Here is a 22190-nt window from a genome sequence, read left to right on the forward strand (position 1 = left end):
GGAAGGGAGCTGTGAGTTCAGCATTTGCCCTACAACCTAGGGAAACCTCCCAGAAACTTTAGCCAGGACCAGCGGATGGGAACTGTTTTTAATTTGATTCTGGGACATTATTTCCTAGACCAAAAAGATGAAATCTAAGGCATATATAAGTTCAGTTGTATCGACGTGTGTAGGGGTGCAGAGAGACATCCATGTTTCTAGTTGCAAGTCATCGATGTATCGATGTTATTTTGAACGATGTTTTATATCTATGTTTTGTATGACATTTAGAACAATGCCCTCGTTTATCAATTGCTATTCACAGTTGAGGATTTCAAGACTCTTAGCAGTTTTTATACTTGTTTGTGAAACTGGTGACCTAGAAGCGGGGTATGACTGCGATAAATTGATTGGTTACCAGAAACTTGATCTATTAAATTTGTGAAAACTATGAATTGGTGGTTTAATCTTAATTCTGGACAGGTAAAGAAATACGTTGTTTGTTGCTCATTATAGAGGAGTTGTTGTTGGTGTTTCTAATACAATTATTCTTCAAAATTACTCAGTTATGAGCTAAATTGTAGTATATTCTTCCCTTACTCCATGAAATATTTTATTGTTTCGTTTCATACATATAGTGATGAATAAGTTTGTATATTAGAGTTGTGTGTAAAAATAACTACACTCCTGGAAATTGAAATAAGAACACCGTGAATTCATTGTCCCAGGAAGGGGAAACTTTATTGACACATTCCTGGGGTCAGATACATCACATGATCACACTGACAGAACCACAGACACATAGACACAGGCAACAGAGCATGCACAATGTCGGCACTAGTACAGTGTATATCCACCTTTCGCAGCAATGCAGGCTGCTATTCTCCCATGGAGACGATCGTAGAGATGCTGGATGTAGTCCTGTGGAACGGCTTGCCATGCCATTTCCACCTGGCGCCTCAGTTGGACCAGCGTTCGTGCTGGACGTGCAGACCGCGTGAGACGACGCTTCATCCAGTCCCAAACATGCTCAATGGGGGACAGATCCGGAGATCTTGCTGGCCAGGGTAGTTGACTTACACCTTCTAGAGCACGTTGGGTGGCACGGGAAACATGCGGACGTGCATTGTCCTGTTGGAACAGCAAGTTCCCTTGCCGGTCTAGGAATGGTAGAACGATGGGTTCGATGACGGTTTGGATGTACCGTGCACTATTCAGTGTCCCCTCGACGATCACCAGTGGTGTACGGCCAGTGTAGGAGATCGCTCCCCACACCATGATGCCGGGTGTTGGCCCTGTGTGCCTCGGTCGTATGCTGTCCTGATTGTGGCGCTCACCTGCACGGCGCCAAACACGCATACGACCATCATTGGCACCAAGGCAGAAGCGACTCTCATCGCTGAAGACGACACGTCTCCATTCGTCCCTCCATTCACGCCTGTCGCGACACCACTGGAGGCGGGCTGCACGATGTTGGGGCGTGAGCGGAAGACGGCCTAACGGTGTGCGGGACCGTAGCCCAGCTTCATGGAGACGGTTGCGAATGGTCCTCGCCGATACTCCAGGAGCAACAGTGTCCCTAATTTGCTGGGAAGTGGCGGTGCGGTCCCCTACGGCACTGCGTAGGATCCTACGGTCTTGGCGTGCATCCGTGCGTCGCTGCGGTCCGGTCCCAGGTCGACGGGCACGTGCACCTTCCGCCGACCACTGGCGACAACATCGATGTACTGTGGAGACCTCACGCCCCACGTGTGAGCAATTCGGCGGGACGTCCACCCGGCCTCCCGCATGCCCACTATACGCCCTCGCTCAAAGTCCGTCAGCTGCACATACGGTTCACGTCCACGCTGTCGCGGCATGCTACCAGTGTTAAAGACTGCGATGGAGCTCCGTATGCCACGGCAAACTGGCTGACACTGACGGCGGCGGTGCACAAATGCTGCGCAGCTAGCGCCATTCGACGGCCAACACCGCGGTTCCTGGTGTGTCCGCTGTGCCGTGCGTGTGATCATTGCTTGTACAGCCCTCTCGCAGTGTCCGGAGCAAGTATGGTGGGTCTGACACACCGGTGTCAATGTGTTCTTTTTTCCATTTCCAGGAGTGTATAACGGCTCGTATTAGGACAACATTTGACACACAAGGAGACCATGGCTGGACAAATGAGTATCCCTGGGGTATTTTCAGACTGCCGTGGGCAACTGAGTTATCTATATCTAGTTAATCCAGCTAATGGCCTACCTGTCTGCCAATTATTCCAAGTAAATTGCCTATATGAATCCCTTAAATATGGGTTTCCAAAAGATACAATTATACTCCGGTTAAAAAGTGAGTTAAGCAAACAAATGAGAAGGTGGTTTGAGAGTCAAATATAACTCGATTACGGCACTGCCTACTGCATTGGTCTCAAGGTTTAAGATATTACATTTTAAAGTGAGCACATACTTAAATGAAATCTCAAAAACCGGCCAAAAAATCGGTAATAAATACGATTCCTCCGACGAGTCAGGATAAAAAAGATAAGTACATAGTAGCATGAAGTTTAGGTCGTTGTCGTGTACGGCTACAATGGAGACCGAAGTTCAGATGTATAGTGGTTCATCTGTTGCTCCGATAACTCTAAATCGTATTGACTTGTTGGAAGATATAAAATCTATGTTCGCGGGACTATATAAGTAAGCCATGATATTTACCAGTTGTAGGAAAATCGATGATAACTCAGCAATGTAATCGTTTGAAGGGGAAACGGCCATCGAATCTCTCGTCTTTAATTTAGTTACTGAACAGTAAAGTACGTCATCGAACCCTAAAAATGAAAAAAAGTACTGATTACTGATCACAGCAATTACGTTGTTATCTGCTATAATTGTGTTTAGATTTGTGTTAGTTTAAAGTTTATAATAAAATATAGAACTGTAATCGGCTGTCATTTCATCTAAAATTGTAATAGCAGTTAGTTAATTTCTTTCACATGTACACTTCATAGTACGGTAAAAACCTACAAAGCAATAGTTTTTCGTCGAATTAAAAATCTGAAAAACAATCAGTCTTATCATACATCGCTGTTCCCCTCGGAACATCAGTACATCGAACTATCGATGTTTATCAAAACGATGTATGTATCCCTAGACGTGTGCAATGTGAGAGGTTCATACTGTGCAATGTATGTGAGGCACATATTTATAAACTTCTCTTAATGACCAACAACTGCGCACAGCATGACATTGGTGGCGCTACGCTGAAAAACAATATACTCGGTGACATTTACAATCATTAACAGTTCGTGACTGATTGTCAATATCGAGCGTTACTCATCATCAGAATTTACGGATATGCATGTAATGTAAGGTGCAGCCAGATGTACAGAGAAAAATTTCGCAGTAGACTTCGTCCAAATGGCAATAAACTAGTGAACACCCGATTCTTTAAAGACTCGAACTCCAATGAACAACACAGCTTCTAAAATCTTATAACAATGAGTTAATGTGTTACATATTTGACGTTAAGCATTTAAGCGAGAAGAAGTTAGGAAAGGTTTCGAAATTATGTTTAAAGTTTGTTGGAAGTTCTCATTAGGAAACACCGAAGGATATAGTGTGGGTAATTTGCGCTTCATTTTAAGCAAAAGCTAGTTTTTCACGCCTCTCGATGTTCATGACGTCATATCTCTTGAACGATGCATCATACGATGATTTAATTTTGGTCGTAGGTTCAATAGTATGTGTGGAGGAAGTCCGAAAAATTTGTTGTGAATAGTTGGTATTAGTACAGAAGTAATATATATATATATATATATATTTGGGAGAGGGGGAGCGGTGTCAGCGAGAGGAAGGTTCCTAAAGGTTTGAAATTACGTGTAAAGTTTATTGTATGGTGTCAAGAGGTCCCATTCTCAAATGCTGGATGACTGAAGTCCAGGAATTTGCGCACCGTCAGTTACGCTACCTGAACGCAAACACACACTTTCTAACTGTAATACTTAAAAATCAAATTCTTGTTGGCCCTAGAAGCCATTGGATAGGCAACCTGCAAGAGGTTCTGAGTTTCGGGATATACCGGCTACGTCGCCTAAGAATCGTCAGGTGCATTTTCTCTGGTGTTTCGGCAGATATTTGCAATTTCGTTATTCCAATATGTAGATGGTATCAACCCAAACAAATACTGCGTATCACGCATTTCATGCAACACCCAGCGTCGATGGAAAGCGTCTCTGTGTTTCCCATAGCACTAGACTAATTTAGGGTCGCATTATCAAATGGGCACGTAAAATTCCACTTTAAAAAAATATTGTTTCTAAACGGAAGCAAGCTGACGCTTCGTGACGGTGGGCGTCGCATGAAATACGTGATGACCAGTATTTCTTGGGCTGACACTATCTACATATGGCAAAAACTGAATTGTTAATATCTGGCGAAACGCTAGAAAAAATACGCCTCACGACTTTTAAGAGAGACACCCTGTATATGATAGCAGCCTGTGGCATTATGGGCTGGGAGACCCATCTGGGGTAGTTCGGTCGCCGAGTGCAAGTCTTTTTAAGTGAAGTCACTTAGGCGACTTGTGCGTCGATAATGATGAAAATAATGTAACGCAGTACTCAGTCCCCAAGCGGATAAAATCTCATACCTAGGTGGGAATCGAACCCGGATTTCCCATACGGCATGATTATTAACTACTCCATATAACTAACATAATTATTCTTTAACATAAAGGATATTTGTCTTTAATATTATTACAAAATAAAACTTTTCCTTGAGACAATGAGTAAAAAATTGGCACATTCAGCTTCATAGTTTGTCATCCGTTTAAGTTCATGATGATCTGTCGCGAGGAACACCCAAAAGTCCTATTGAGTCTTTTCCTCACAGTCAAAAAGTTCTCGTTTGAGGGCGTTGCTGCAGTGTATATCCATTGTAGAGCGACTCCATTGTTGGTGCGGCATGAAGGGGATGGACCCAGACAATCATTGTAGGTCATACCATTCGCTCCTTCCGGCTCCTTGATCTTTCCCTTACCATCTGCGCTCGTCCTGTCCGCCTCTCCCCAACCCTCACCTACCTTGGACTCACCATTGACCGACACCTCACCTGGATCCTTCATCTCTGCTCTATCCAATCGAAAACCCACAAACCCCTCCCTGTCCTTAACCTCCTCTCTGGCTGGACATGGGGATTGAATCCCTCTACCATCCTCCACTCCTACAATGCCAGTCCTGCCTGCATATCCGCCCCCCCTCCCCAATTCTATAAATCCCTCCATATCCTCGAGCTCCTCTACACCTCCTGTCGACTTGATCCCCCTCATCCCCTGGTTGCTCCTCTCCAATCCCCGCCCCCTGCCACGTATTCACCGTTGGGTCCCACCTACCCTCCACCTCTACGCCCTCCATCTCCTTTCCCGAGGTGGCTTCCATCAACTGCCCCTCCCGCATGATGCACTCTCTCCGTCCTATCAACAACGATCCTCACCTCCCCCTCCGTCCCTCTGTCCTTTTCCCGGGCTCCCTCTCTGCCCCCCTTCCATCCTGTTTTTTTTTTTCACCTACCCACTCGTTGATTCCATTCTCTCCTCCTGGGTCCTTTTTCTTTCCCCTCCACTGCCTTCCCCACTCCTTTTCGCGTCTGCCCTGCCCCCCCCCCCCTTTTCCTGTGTCCTCTCCCTCCATCGGCTCCCCCCTTTTTTCTTTCCTCTTTTCCCCCCTTTTTTCCCGTCATCGGTCCGGGTCCTCCCCCCTACCCCCCCCCCCCTCTCATCTGCCGCAGTGTCTCCTCTATCATGCTGTTTTAAGTGCATGTTCAGTGTTGTGTGTCCCCTGTCAGTGTTGCGAACAGACACCATACTGTCGCTAGGTGTGCTTTTAAACTATTGCGAACAGAAGCCAGACTGTCGCCATGTTTTTTTAATTGTACCTGTCTATTTAATGTGTGTTTTAATCAGCATCACCGACCCTTTGTTTTTGTATTCTCTTCGCAATTTTTCGCCTTGTTCCAGTTTCAATCAGTCACCGTTTTATCACCTGTTTTTTATTTTTATGATATCTCCTAATTTTGTTTTTAAGTTTTGTGTAGGCTGCAGAGTGGCATATTAGGCTTCTGCCAGCCTCCCCCCCCCCTCCGCCCCCTCTGGGAGGGGAATCGAAATCCAATAAAGAAAAAAAGGGAGGGACCAGTGCGGCACTCGTGTATTTCCGACGTGCGTGGGATAAATGCGGAAACGTGAACTATGGTGACATTATAACCAAATGCACACATTTGTTGGTCAATGTAGAATGTGTATGGGGCAGCTTGTCTGTCGAAAACCACCGTTACGGAATGGTGTGCGAAGGTGTGTTGCTGCTCCTTGATAACGCGCGTCCCCATATCACAAATGTCGGAAGGCAGGAGACACACGACCACCCGCCGTGTAGTCCTGACCATTCCCCAGGCGATTGTCACACCTTCGGCCCCCTAATAAAGGCCTTGAAGCGTCGATGATTCTGTCAGACGGGGATGTGCGGCGGGATGCGGACTTCTTCACGCAGCAGACCCGGTGTTTTACCGGAAGAGTGTCTTCGACTTGATGCATCAGTAGTAAGACTGCCTCAGTGATCCCGATGGTTTTGCCGATTGGCGTACCGACTCTGGAGGGTACGGCCTTCGAACGGAAACTTTTTGATGGCCCGCTATAACATTCCATATGATCGTTTAGACAGTTCACTGCGTTCCTCTTCACTTTGGAAAATCGGACATCAGTTGGGTTGAGTAAATCCGCTGTGTCCCCGCCCGGTTGGCCATGCGGTCTAACGCACAGCTTTCCGGGTGGCATGGCGCGCCTGGTCCCCGGCACGAATGCGCCTGGCGGATTTGTGTCGAGGTCCGGTGAACCGGCCAGTCTGTGGATGGTTCTTAGGCGGTTTTCCATCTGCCTCGGCGTATGCGGGCTGGTTCCCCTTATTCCGCCTCAGTTACACTATGTCGGCGATTGCTGCGCAAACAAGTTCCCCACGTACGCGTACACCACCATTACTCTACCACGCAAACATAGGGGTTACACTCGTCTGGTGCGAGACGTTCCCTGGGGGGGTCCACCGGGGGCCGAACCGCACAATAACCCTGGGTTCGGTGTGGGGCGGCGGAGGGGTGAAGTGGACTGCGGTAGTCGTCGTGGGGTTGTGGACCACTGCGGCTGCGGCGGGGACGTTTCTAGGTCCCCGGTTAACATACAATACAGTACAATACAAATCCGCTGTTGTTATTGTACAGGGTGCAATCCACTTGATACTCGGCAGCACCATTCCAATTCCATTCGATGTTCCTTCCTCGTTTATACATGTAAATCTACGTTCCTCACTGCCGATAAGATTACATGTGGAGCTCAAGGGCGAATCGGTGAGGTATATTGTGTATAGAGAATGAGATTTTCACTCTGCAGCAGAGTGTGCGCTGATATGAAACTTCTTGGCAGATTAAAACTGTGTGCCGGACCGAGACTCGAACTCGGGACCTTTCATATCAGCGCACACTCTGCTGCAGAGTGAAAATCTCATTCTGGAAACATCCCCTAGGCTGTGGCTAAGACATGTCTCCGCAATATCCTTTCTTTCGGGAGTGCTAGTTCTGCAAGGTTCGCAGGAGAGCTTCTGTAAAGTTTGGAAGGTAGGAGACGAGGTACTGGCAGCAGTAAAGCTGTGAGGACGGGGCTTGAGTCGTGCTTGGGTAGCTCAGTTGGTAGAGTACTTGCCCGCGACAGGCAAAGGTCCCGAGTTCGAGTCTCGGTCCGGCACACAGTTTTATTCTGTCAGGAATTTTTGTATTGTGTATAGATTGAAATTAGTTGGAATTTTGCTATTGACGGCGGTGTACCGCTGGACCCTCACGCTCATTGTTAAATATTGGTTCTGAGTATTGTTGCATTCCGCTTGCCACTTTGTACTTTTGTATTTCTCTTCTCTAATGTTCCCAGCTTTGTGTTACGTTAACATATTGTATATATTACCTTACGTTTGTCAGTTTGTTATCGGTCGTTGCCACTTGCATATAACTGTAATCAATGAGAAAATGCTTTAAATGATAGTACGTTCGGTATACGGTTGACGCTGATAGGCGGAATAAGGCTAACTGGTGCCACTTCATTTAATAAATGTGCGGTGAGGCTAGTAGGCATATTTCTCCACTTCAATAAAATCTTTTCGGTTTACAAGCCCCGTCACTTCGAATAAACCACTCGAGCTTTCGGTAGGTGTCTCGTCCATCGTCATCAGGAGGTAAAATCACTGAGTGCCATGGCTGTGTTCCGCTTATACAGATATAATGGGGGCGTCTGGAAGCTTCCAGAGAGGGCCGGAGTGACGCATGCGCGAAAGGCATGTTTGGTAGCTCGTAGCAACTCCGTCCAGCCGCTGGAACGGAATCTACGAGAAAATTGGGGTCTGCAGTGCACTTGTGACGTCACATTAGTAGGCTTGTCCGCCCCACTTCGCGAAAGCTAGGGTCTGTGAAGAGGCACGGGAAAGGTAGTCACTAAACGTCTTAACTTTGTCGTGTGCCATCGAGAGCTTGCAGGCATTTAAACGCCAGCCAAGAATTAGTAAACTCGTCTGAAAAAGTTACTCGCTCCTCACCAGAGACAGCTACTGGCACTCGTAAGTCATGGAGACTCACGCCCCATGACGTACGCGCCATGGCCTGTCTTTCTCGTGGGCCTCACGCGGGACCGAATGACGTCTCACGACGCGAAGGACTGGTGCCAAGTTTGAAACTGACGCTCCCGTGTGTCCCTATAAACGTCAAGCCTATGTCTTTGCTTTCACTCAATGTCCAAAGCCCGCAGCCCCCCCCCCCCCCTTTGCCCTTCTGAGTGTGTACCTCTGGTCTCTGTTGAAGCCGCTGCTGTTTATTGTTTATTCTAAATTCGGCCGCTTCTTTGATAACAGAACCCCAGAACTCTAGTCTTTTCAAACTGTACTTTATGCCCATTTTCTAGACAATGTTCAGCCGACTTCTTAAGTTCCCTTTGATGTGTCGCGAATGCTCTGCACAATCCTCAGCAACAGTGCGAATGCTTTGACCTATGAACAGCGTAAATGCTACCATATTCTCAGGGTACACCATATACGCCATGAACTCGAAGATCTATGTTATATTTAAAGGGCGTAACATATCTATTATCTTCGAGGCGAGCCAGAATACTGATCTCAGTCCATGACCTTTCAGCATGCATCCTATCTTGTTAGTAGTTGCTCTACAGTATCGAAAGCTTTTTCAGTTTCTCCCTTGCTACCTTGCACTTCATCAGCCCCTTCTCTTAGCTCCTTGTTTTACTTACTCTGTCTTGTGTTTCTGGGACATATCTGCTGCTCCGGGATGTGCAATAAGGTATTTCTTTCTTTTCTGGCGCAAAGGCCTCATTTCTTTATCCGGTTTTTCCTTTGCTGCAGTCTTCAACTTGCCCAGACTCTTACGTGTGGTTTCCGCTGTTCGGTTTCAGAAGACGTGAGTCTAGTTGAGGGGTCCCTGTCAGTGCATGTTTCTTGTGAGATACCTTGCGATTTCCCTAATTATAAGGGGACGACGTTGCCATGAGCTATTCCTCCACTTACCTCGATACAATAACAGTTCTTTCTCGAAAATGGAGCACAGCAAGCATCGCCGCAGCGAAAATAAATCGAAATGTTAACTTAAAAATGATATTCAAATGCGTGTGTACCGACGCGTGCAATGCGAACACAAGCAGCATTGAATTTATTACACGGGAGTAATTTTGGGTACTAATGTTCTACAAATGATTTTTCTCAAAGAATTTTATAGCAAAGAATTAATTTATAACTTTCTTTTAAGATCGTGAACAATATTGACTTCATACGAGAATGAATGGTTTTAGAAACAATTCAAACTGATTGATTATTCAAAAAAGTCCTTTACACGAAAAATTAACTTACCCAAAATGACCTTTTTTTCTTTATTTAGAAAATGTTAACTGCGCACTAGTACGAAAAGCTACGGATTTACCTTGAATTAAGTTCTTCGCAAAATTCTTTTCAAAATTCATAAATGCTCTCATCATCATCTTATTGAATCATTTCCAGCATAATTGTATTCAATATTTAGCAGCTCAATTTCAGATAGAATTATCCCGACCTTGCAGTCCTACGTCTACTACCCAACACATCTCGACTAACAATATACTCTCTCTGAGCGCAGTTAGGAAGAGACGGTGTAACAACGCAACCGATACTCGCGGATCAACAAGTCGTGCTCTCAGACAGATGCATATTGATAAATGAAAGTAAGGGAGTTAACAATTCTGTAAAAGCCAAGATGACATACACACTTGACAAGGTAGTGAATAAAACTGGGAAAAAGTAATTTACTGTACAACCTGACTGAAGGAAGGGACTGATTGCAGGGCACATCCTGAGGCATGTGATTATGAGGGTAACTAAAGGCGAGGGATATAAATTGTGAAGAGAGATCAAGGAATGGTTACAGTAAGGAGGTTCAAATGGGTGTAAATTGCAGCAATTGCTACTCATAAATGTAGAGGCTTGCATAGGCTACACTGGCATGGAGAACTGAATCAAACCAGTCTTCAGACAGAAGACCACAACAAAATTTATCTTCGTTTATTTATTTATTTCACAATCAAGTGTAGATACACATTGACGGTTGGGGTATGTGGTTTCATCAGTGTTCGTTCCCCAACTTATAACATCTTATGATTTTAATTTGTGTGGTAACAATAAGATGAAGGAAGAGTCAATAAATGTTAATAAATGAAAGTGGTCGAACTTAGGTCAATTTATGGGTCAAGGACTGTGCTAAATACACCCAACAGAAAGTGGTGGTGTCGCGAGTCGGATGTCTACGACAGACTTGTCTGCGCTTCCAATGTTTATATTCGTATTAGTTTCGAAGATGAGGTGTCGTGCGACTTAGAACAGCACTGCCACAGCCCAGTGTGGGAGCAACCTGAGTAGCAGCGAGCACGCGTGTTGCAGTGCTGCAGCTCGCGCAGCCACGGCTGTGGCGAGGCCTGGGTCGGTACGGCACGTCGCCGCTAGTGGCGCCAGCGCAGCCTGGCGCGCTGACCGCCAGTTCACTGGCGAGCCTGCTGGTGCAGCGCTGGCCCTCCGAGGCCGACTCCGACCTGTGCCTGCGCGGCCTGCTGGACGGCTGCGGAGTCTCCGGCGGCTGCTGGAGGGTCGAGACCAGCAGCGTGCCGGTCCCCAGGGGCTACTCCACCACGCACCGCCTGCTCTTCTACTCCGTCGCCTGGAGGGTAAGGTCTACTTTCCACACATTTATTGTATTTTCCTCTTTCAGTTTCGATTTCTATTGGAGGGGGCTGTGTTTATCTATCATCAAACATAACAAATCATCAACATAACAAATTACAAGCAGCAAGTATTTTCTGTGATTTGTCAAAGGTATTTGATTGTGTGAACCATAACATCCTTTTAAATAAATTAGAATTCTATGGTGTAATGGGCAGTGCTGGAAAATGGTTCAAGTCATACCTCGCTAACAGGAAACAAAGGGTGTCAGTGCAAGGGACTAGTGAATTAAGTCATCAGTCATCATCGGAATGGGAAGAAATTACGTGTGGTGTCCCACAAGGATACATCTTAGGCCCATTGCTTTTTCTTGTGTACAGTAATGATCTCATATCAGTTACACTGTCAGAAGCAGAGTTCGTTTTTTTTGCAGATGACACAAGTATTGCAATAAATAGTATGTCGAGTGTAGTTCTAGAAAGATCTGCTAATGATATTTTCATGGATATTAATAAATGATTTAAAGCCAAATCACTGACATTATACTTCGAAGAGACTCACTATATGCAATTCAGAACCTGTGAGAGGTTTCCACCCAGCATATGCATAAAGTATGAAGGAGAGCAGATAGAAGAGGTTGACAGTCTTAAATTCCTGGGATTACAACTTGATAATAAATTCAGTTGGGAGGAGCACACCACAGAATTGCAGAAACGCCTTAACAAATCTGCATTTGCAATTCGAGTGTTAGCAGACACAGGCGACATAAAAATGAAAAAGCTTGCATACTTCGCCTACTTTTGGGGTAACTCTTCAAGTCAAACAAAAGTTTTCAGAGTCCAAAAGCGTGTAATACGTATTATTTGTGGAGTAAATTCACGGACGTCCTGTAGAAACCTGTTCAAAGAACTGGGTATACTAACTACTGCCTCTCAGTATATTTACTCCTTAATGAAATTTGTCCTAAATAATATATCTCTTTTTCGAACAAACAGCTCAGTTCATACATACAATACCGGGAACAAAAATGATCTGCACAACGACTTAAAAGCACTTACTTTAGCTTAAAAATGGGGTCTATTACTCAGGAACACTCGTCTTCAATAATTTGCCAGCAAACATAAAAAATTTAGTTACAAAGAAAAATCAGTTTAAAAGGAGCCTGAAAGACTTACTAGTGGCCAACTCCATCTACTCTATTGATGAATTTTTTAACAGAAACAAATGATGTATTGTATATACTCATACTATTAGTATTGTTATTCCAGCTTAAAAAAAATTGACATGTTCCACATCCACGAGGATCTCCTCAGCGCGGATCTATGGAACGAAAAACTAATCTAATCTAATCTAATCTAAATATTTCTTTCTTTATTGATCATTTATTTCCCACTCCATGGGTTGAGCGGTGGCAGCAACCAAGTTGCTGCTGTTCAGTCAACTGCCTTTAAAATATATACATAGTCATCGCCGTCTTACATACAGTAATTGGGACTGTCTGTTCCGTCTTCACACGTTTACACTGAGGTGACAAAAGTCACGGAACTCCTTTCGCCCGTTGTAATGCAGCAGCTCAGCATGTCATCGACTCAACAAGTCGTTGGAAGTTCCTTGCACAAATATTGAGCCCCTCTGTAGCTGTCCATAGCTGCGAAAGTGTTGTTGATGCAGGATTTTGTCCACGAACTGAGCTCTCGATTATGTCTCGTAAATCTTCGATGGGACTCATGTCGGGCGATGTGGGTGGACAAATCATTCGCTCAAATTGTCTAGAATGCTCTTCAAACCAGTCACGGATAACTGTGGTTCGGAAACGTGGTGCATTGTCATCCATAAAAGTTCTGTCGTTTTTTGGGAAAATAAAGTCCATGAATGGCTAAAAATGCTCTCCAAGTAGCCGAATATAACCATTTCTAGTCAATGACTGGTTCAGATGGATCACAGGACCAAGGCCATTCCATAGCGCACACCGTTTGTAGCCAGCACCAGCCTTGTTGACAGATTGGGTCCATGGCTTTGTGCGGTCTGCGCCATACTCCAACACTACTATCAGCTCTTACAATTGAAATCGGACCACGGTTTTCCAGTCGTCTAGGGTCCAACTGATACGGTCGCGACTCCAGGAGAGGTGCTGCAAGCGATGTCGTGGTGTTAGCAAAGGCACTTGCTTCAGGCGCCTGCTGCCATAATCCATTAATCCATTAACGCCAAATATCGCCGCATTGTCCTGACGAATACGTTCGTTGTGCGTCTGCAGTTATTCAGGTTGTGTTGCTCGCATGTCAGCACTGACAACTCTAAGCAAACGCCGCTGCTCTCGGTCGTTAAGTGAAGGCCGTCGGCCGCTGCATTGGGTGAGAGGTAATGCCTGAAATTTGGTATTCTCGGCATATTCTTGACTCTGTCGCTCTAGGAATATGAAGGACCATGTCCAATACTAATGTCTCATAATAGCATTTCTAAAGCTACAATGCAATATAACCCAAGGGAAAAGAGAAACGTTGAAGGTCCCTTAAAGAGGGGGCGTCAACAATTCTGTGGCCGAAAGAGGTTTCCCCTAAAAAACACCAAATACACAAGTAAAATTTTTTGGGCAATTTGCAAACGAAAAATTGGCTTACTATGCATGTGTTGTTACTTGTCTCTCATACTTTTCCTATATCAGTGGTAAATTTTGTATTATATGGCAGTTTGTTGTGTAATTATATCCTAATGTGAGAGCTTTCTTTTCAGGAGTTGCCAATATTTGTAGGAATAACATGGAATTTATCTTGTGGTGTTGTACAGTGACTGTGGATATTTGATTTTATTTTCGTGTAGCCACTGCTAATTGTGTCTTAACTAACAGTAATCTTTTCAAGATGTACATACAAGGCATTCATATAATTTTGAATAATACTTACACGGATCTTTAATTCTCAGTATAATTGAAACAGCTCTCTTTCGTTTTAGTAATGAAAGTGTTTCAAGCAGAAAATGTGTGTATTTTTGTGAATTTCACAACGATTTTGATTTGTGGAGAAATGATTGCGACCGCTTACAGTTACTCTTTACATTTTCTTTGTTAATTTGTTCTCTTTTCGCGATTTTGTTTCAGTTTTGGACACTACTGCATTTTAGCTCTACCAGCATGTCAACCGTACCGTTTGTCTGTTATAAGGAGCGTGCCTTCACAGACCATTCTTTTTCAGCTCGGCTGCGCCAACGCCACGTCTTTCGCTGATACGGACTGGGGCAGCCGGATCCCTGAGCTGTGTGCCAGCATCTTGCTGGACGCCGAAGAACTCGCCGCGGGCGGCTACCTATCACCCACCAGGGACCTCTTCACCGAGCAAAGTAACCAAGACATTTGTACAGCTTATAGTGTGCAGTGTCACCTAATAAGCGTTGTCCACGGTGCAGCACGACGTTCAGCTGAGCAGCAGAGCAAAAGGAATTTCTGGTTTGTCAGAAGATAACACCACAGCAGCAGTTTGTAACAACAGGCGCGAGGAAAGAAATTTTGGAACACCCAGTACTTCAGATGATTTACACGCTGCTCGACCTCTATTGAGTATTGCTAAGCACCGGGCGCTTCACGAGCGCAAAACGACACAACACAACACGATAGTACATTTCGCACGATCACTACATGTATACTTCGCAATCAGTCTCACAATGTGAGTGCATTGTACTTCGGGTGCTATAATAAATATGTGAACACATTCTCATTGCTAAATCAGATATCTATGGAACTTCTTTGAGCGCAGATTACACTCCAGTTACAACACATTGTCATTAATCTGCGTTTCACAGATCGAATATACGAGGGCGTACTGAAAAGTAATGCCTCGAAATTTTTTATGTGAAACTCTTGAAGCTTCTTAAATAAAAAAAAAACATTATTAACATTCTTTTCCATTGCTTGGTCGGTTTCCTTTAAATCCGTTCCGTGGTCCGAGGCATGTTCCCTTTTTAAAAGCAGTCGATTTATCCACTACTGGCTTGCTAGGCCTATCGCAGCTTCACCAGAGCCCCGTTAGCCGTCACGTTTCAGGGCAGCACAATATGGAATGCATTTCTCTGCAAAGAAAAGTGAAATAATTGTCACAACAAGGAAGAAGAATAGGCCAAATGTGGATATAACTTGTGGAGGGGAAAAACTACAAGTGGTAGAGAACTTCAAGTACCTGGGAAGCATGATTGAAAGTAAAGGGGGAAACGCAATGGAAATAAATGAAAGGTGCAGAAAAGCAGGGCAGTTCTACAAATGCATTAGGGGGCTTATTTGGAGCAAGGAGGTGCCACAGAAATCCAAGGGAATTATATACCGAACCTACTTTGTCCCCATATTGACATACGGAAGTGAGACATGGGTAATGCACAAAAGCGACAAAAGTAGAATACAGGCTAGTGAAATGAAGTTCCAGAGGAGCAGGTTGAGTGTAACAAGACGAGACAGATTGCGAAATGTGTATGTGAGGGAAAGACTAAAGGAGGAACCAGTACAAGACAGGATAGAAAAATCAAGACTGCAGTGGTATGGACACATGAAGAGAATGGATGAGGGAAGAATTCCAAAGAGGATGTTTGATCTGCAACTGGAGGGGAAGAGGCCCAGAGGTAGACCAAGAGATAGATGGGTGAAGGGAGTGAAGGAATGTGTGACGAGAAGAGGAGAGAACTGGACGAAGGTGGAAGAGGGGGAATGGTGGAAAGACAGAACACGATGGAGAGGCTTGTGTTCCCGACAGACCCAGCCAGTGGCTGGAAACTGTCCAAGATGATGATGATGATTATTAACATTCTACATATTTATTCTTCATGTATAGATATTTATTTCTCAATAAAATTACTCAGGCGGCGAATACATTTCTCCCAACGAGAGACCAGTTTCTCGAGACAGTTACTGTAGAATGTTTGACTTTGCTGACGGAGCTACAACCGCACCTCTGCTTGCAGCTTGCAGCGCTTCGTTACTATTGGAGTGAAGTCCTCGAGGGTGCTCTTTAAGTTCTGGAAACAGATGAAAATCGAGTGAGGCCAAATCGGGACTGTATGCAGGATGATCGATGACAGTGAACCCGAGGCGTCGGATTGTTGCAGATGTTTCAGCGGTCGTGTGTTCTGTCATTGTCCTGGAAAGGATACTCCATGCGTGGATGAACCCTTCGAATTGGAAACTCGATTACATCGCGCCATTTCTCATACACATACATAGTTATGTTACACGCTACAATTCGGAACCCTGAAGCGAGAGAGGGCTGCAAATATGTAGACATGAAGAATAAAAATGTAGAATGTTAAAACGTTTGTTTTATTTATAAAGCCTTAAGAGCTTTCGCAGAAAAAAATTGGAGGCACTGCTTTCCAGCATGTCCTCGTGAAGTCAGTTAACAATGGGGTACCTTGGTTGTTGACTCAGAATTCATTTCCACACTTTCCGCAAGACGCTGTATGAACGTAAAGCACAAGGATAATGTTTCGGAAACTGAATAGAAGACAAGGCATTCGATTTAGTGGAAGGAAGGAGGAAAGGAACATTAGAGTTGAATGTACCATCGACAAAGAGAGGATGGAGACGGTGCACAAACTCGAACTGGACAGAAAATCAGCCGTGGCCTTTCGACTGAGTTATATAAACCACGGAATCATTAAATCAGGACAGCTATATAGAGATTTGAAGTCCGTTGAACCTTTGCACTATCTCTCTAAATCCTGTACTGGAAGGGAGACTTTTGCTATGCTGGATGTGTAATACAGCAGACAAATTTGTCCTTGCATCCAGCGTTTCTAGTTACTAAGAAAAGGACACTAATTTATTCGTTCAGCTACTACTGTAGATAAATAACTATTTATATTTGAAGCTGTTGTTCTAGAAACTAGATTTATTTTTGACCGATGAGAATATTTTTTTGTACTCTGTTGAATACTGGTCCCATAACATATCGTGTGCCTATTACTTGGGATACAGAAATTTGTTCAGAACCAAAACGTATTCAAGTTTTACTTTGAAATTCGTGGTTTGATTCTTCTGAGATCCTGTGGACTAAATAGCAGGCTTTATTCATAAAGTTGAATATCATCTGCAGTTAGTTTACGTTAGTCCTATTACAACAAAGTATATTTTTTCTCTGTTCCAGTTGTTCTTTGTGGCCTAGAGGGATTTAAAGAATTTATAAAACCTTCGTGGCTGGAGAAGATACTATCATGGCAACGACCATTTGGCTGTTACGGAAATCTGCATAATTCTATACTACGCAAAAGGTAAGTAAATTTTCTCGCAGTCGGTTGGTAAAATAAAGTAAATGACGGGGCGTCTTTTGATGGAGAATCCCAGAGCCGTGAAACTTTCATCCGAAAACGACGCTGTCAACAGTTATAAGCAAGGAACTATCTTCCCCAACACCTCCCCTCCATCGCCCCAACATAAACAATATGAACTCATAATATATATACAAGGTATCACGGTCCATTTCTAAGAAAGGACGGATATATTTACATAACATAATTATGATGTACCAGCAGAGTTCCCAGTGATGCTCGGGTAGTGCTTATTCCAACCCTGTGTTACGGCTTCTGTACCACTTGTCAGCAGCAGACACAGTGGCTGCGCCAAAGACTGAGACGGCGTGGAGTTTTACAATTATTTATTGAACTTTCTTTACAATTTCTCCCTCGTCTTCGCTGCCCAGCCCTTCAGATCCCTCCGCCTGGTTGCTGCTGTGTAGATTCTCTGATAAAGCGAGCAACGCGCGCCGCTGATCGCACTCGGGAGCCTCAGGCCACCAGTGCTCCGCTGAAGCCAGGATGCCCTGTGGTTGAGATGAACTCGCCGCCGCTCGGCACCCCGTAGGCGCACGCCCACACAGCCGCGTCGCCGTGAGGTCAGCTGCCGACGCCTACTGCACCGGCGGCTGGGAAGCCGTCAGTCGCGATGTCCGCGAGGTCCCGTCACGGACGGACCACGCGCCGTGGGGCCGGGTTGCCTTGAAGTCCGGGCGTCAGTCCCCGGCGGCGCCTGTGACCGAGACCGCGCTGCGGCCGGTCCTGCTGGAAGTTCTCGCTGTAGTTAGTCAGCCGTGGTGCCGACCGAACTCGGGCTGACCTCCAGAGCTGAAGTTGACATCTGGCGGCGAACGGATGACTCCTGCGAGCTGGAACAGACTTCCAGAATCGTCACCTACGAAGATTGAACATTCGGACACGGACCACGTCCGCCCTCAGATCCCAACTGCTTCCTAATTACTTCTGTCTGTTGCTGCCTGCGTTCCACTATTTATATTCAGCAGAAGGACGCTTTTTACCCTCAGTGGTAGCTTTTTGTTATTACTCCCGGACTATATTGCAGCGTAACTTGGCGTGCTGGCCTCACTTCCCCTTACTCAGCACCCTCCAGGCTTCGCTCGGCGCTCGGTCCGTGTGCGTCCTTGCGTCAGTCTGTTGGTAGGCTGCTGCTGTCAGCAAAGCTATCTGTGCCTGCCTATTTCGCAACGCCTCGGTCGCCGGCGTGCCTCTGTTTTGCCGTTCTCCACTGCGTGAAGCAACGCTTACTACACGTGGCTGCAACACTTGTGTTAGTCCATTTCCCCCTGTCCATTACCCTTACCCCTCCCTCCGTTAACCTCCTCCATTCCCAGTCTCTCTCCATCTCTTTCTGATCTTCTGTCTGTCTATCTCCTCCTACCCCTTTCTCTGTCCATCCACTTTTCTGCCCTCTCTCTGACCATCTGCTCGCCCCCTCCACCCTGTCCATTTATTCCTTCCCCCCTCTGTCCCCCCCCCCCCCTCTGTTAATCTCCTCCTCCTCTTCCTCATCTAATTCAATCTCCTGATGCCCTCTCTATTCCCATCCCCTTCTCCCCCCTTCGCTGTTCCTTTCCTCCTTCCTCCTCTCTCTCTCCTTCTCCACCTGCTTCCTTTCTGTGACTATTTCCTTCTCTCCCCTCTTTCAGCCATCCCTTCATCTTCCCTTTCTCTATCCATTTCCCTCTTCTCCTCTCCCTGTCCATGTCCCCTTCTCATCTCTCGGTGCCCCTCTCTTCTTACCCTCCGCCACCCCATCTCTGTCCATCCCCTCCTCCTTCTTTTCTCTGCCAATCTCCTCCTGTCCCCTCTGTCCATTTCCTCTTCGCCCTCTTTCTATCCATCTCTTTGTCTCCCCCCTATCTGTGCCCATTTCCTCTTCCCATCTTTTTCTGCCCTTCTCCTCCTTCACCCATCTTTCTTCACTTTCTCGCCTCCCCCACCCCAATAGGAGGCTGGTGGTTCTCACTGTTACACTATTTCTTTCCAGATTGTAGTAATTATGCGTACCAAATTTGGTTGAAATCGTTTCACAGGGTTTAGGATGAGCTCTCTACCCGTGACTTTGCTCCCACAAACACATCTCAAAAACATTTCACATACATTTAACATAGTTCACACATATTTTCACACATATCTCACCTGTATCTTTAGCGAATTTCACCATGCAATTTCATTTTCATGAAGCTCTATGTTTATGATGTGGTGTCCCCTGATCTGTCTGACGTACAGTGATGTACATCATGCTACATCCAGCAGAATATATGGACACTGTCTGCGAAATGTGATGCGACTAGAGTTGCTGGCAAAAAGTTAATAAATTTAAATGCCATGCATGATTCGACGGTGTTTAGCGCACCTCAGTGTATATGACGTTAAATCTCCTGAACCATGTGTCGTACAATGACATAATTTTCCTGGTGCATTTAGTTGTGTATGTTAATACTATCTGCAAAATGCGTCGGGAATACAATTAGTTCTAAAGAAATGACAAAATTAAAACGTCGCGCTTCATGCTGTAGTTTTACTGAGTGACCAGTGAAAGTGTAGAAAACAATAATTTTTTTTTCCTTTCATAATTTTGTGAGGGCTGCCAGCGACAAAAGTTTCGTAAAGGTTTCAAAATATGTTTAAAGTCCGTGACAAGTCAATAAATCTCTCATTCTCAAATACTCGGTGAGTAAATTCTTTTTCGCGCCTCTTTTTCATCCTCACCTCATCCCTCCGATAGGTAGGTGGTTCTTAACCCCGCAGCGATTCTTTCCAGGCAGTAAGTGTTAAGTGTACCAGGTCTGGTTGAAATCGGTCCTGTGGTTTAGGAGGGGATACCGAACATAAATACATACATACAATCGTACGTCCATTTTTATAGTATGTGTCGATTTCTGTGATAATTTGCGCTGTTGTTCTTTTTCATGAAAAACGATATAAGAAATGTGGTTGTTGTTAGTGAAATATTCCGCAATTCCTTGGTTATTTGAAAGACGAACACCAACAACGGCAACCATCTGCTTACTCTTCAGCATGTTCCAAAAAACTGCAAACGTTGCTGCTGTTCATCCTCTGTTAAGTAGGGCAAGTAAACAGTTCCTTTTCCCTTCCTGTGCCTCTTCCCCAAGATTTTTGTTTTCCCGGATCTTCCTCTTTTGTTGGCTGCGAAGTTCAAACCTTGTTTCAAAGCTAGACAAGGGTTTACAAATTTTTCCATCATTCCAGCGGTTGTGTCTCGTCAGACTAGTTTTACCTTCTCCTATCTTTTTATTTCATTCCCAAGGACCCAGAAAGTCTGATATTTTGACTTCCACTTAAAACTGGTTGACGGTATTCTATACGCTGATGAGCCCAAACATTATGACCACTCCCTGCTTCGAGACAAAATAGCCGCCTGATGGATTTGCGTGAACTGACACGGTAAGGAAAGTACACTCAAGTGACAAAAGTCATGAGGTACTATGACACCTCTACGTACGTTGTGCCAAACATGACGTTAACATACAATAAGTGTTACCCTCTAGGAGGAATTTTGAAGTTTGACCGTATGTTTACCTAATGGACAGACAGATCGAACATGAATTTCGCATAAATGGCAATTAGTAGAAAGACTTTAATTTTGGATGCTAAGAAAGTAGTGAAGTTCTCGTGAATGAAATAATAAACGGGCGCAAGCCTAACTAGGCATAATAATTTGAAACATGATGTTCAAGTAATTCAAATATAATTTTGCAAAAGGGACTTTCATTCTTTTTCTCTTTGTAAAGTCCAATGAAAACACACGACTAACAGACGAACTGAACAGTGTGTAGCAGTAGTTATCATTTGCATAAATTGGAAATCACAGAAAAATAAATGGCAATTTACTCCTATTGATAACAATTACTAACTCAGTCATTAATTAATTCAGCACCAAAATGTTATCAAATGTTGGTCACGAGACTAAAATTGGCCATGGAAAAAGTCCTGGTTTAACTAACACATACACACACACACACACACACACACACACACACACACACACACAAATGCAAATTAATAACACTGTACAAACACTTTTTTACCCTCTCTCATTTACGGAAATACTTCAGATTTCTTTAGCAAAAGCAATATTTAGTTTATCTGTCTGGTAATAGAAAAGAATATAGTGGGGCCCATAAACTGTTACTTACTCTACAGGAAAATGCTGTAACTATTTCAGAGACAAATTGCATTACACTAATGTGGATTTCTAACACCACTTAAATTTGTTTATATTTCAACACCATATAGTAATTTATTCAACTGTTATTCTCAAATAAAAATTCAGAAATTAGTTCATGGTAATAGTCAAAGCAAAAATCTAATTTCCTGTAAATCAAATTATGTGCCTTTTTCAGTACCTGTGAAGTGGGTGGTTTACCTAGAAACGTTTATACACTTCAACACTGAAACTTTGGCACATTCAAATTAGAAACAATTCAATGGTTATTCAGAAACAGGATACTCGATCTTTTGCAGGTTTAGGATAGGACCCTAAAACGGTTTTACGATCAGGACAATTTCAAAGTTCGCATACATGTTTTTATCACTTGAATTACAATTGAAAAACAACACACACAAACATACTGGTCCATACCAAGATACATACCTGATTTCCTGACGTTGGCGGAGCATTGGCGCAATAGTGGTGGCAAGCACATGGCGG

General features: G+C 44.4%; 1 protein-coding gene across 1 annotated transcript in view; it reads left to right on the forward strand.

Moving 5' to 3' along the window:
* LOC126234251 (UPF0764 protein C16orf89 homolog) overlaps nt 1–22190 on the forward strand; it is a 64085-nt gene that overhangs the window by 32129 nt on the left and 9766 nt on the right. Inside the window, exons 3-5 of the mRNA XM_049942943.1 lie at nt 10952–11232; nt 14419–14563; nt 17350–17473. Of these exons, the coding sequence (XP_049798900.1) occupies nt 10952–11232; nt 14419–14563; nt 17350–17473 (550 nt within the window). The remainder of the gene's footprint in view (nt 1–10951; nt 11233–14418; nt 14564–17349; nt 17474–22190) is intronic.

Source organism: Schistocerca nitens, chromosome 2 (genome assembly GCF_023898315.1).
Source record: "Schistocerca nitens isolate TAMUIC-IGC-003100 chromosome 2, iqSchNite1.1, whole genome shotgun sequence".
NCBI classification, from domain to species: Eukaryota; Metazoa; Arthropoda; class Insecta; order Orthoptera; family Acrididae; genus Schistocerca; species Schistocerca nitens.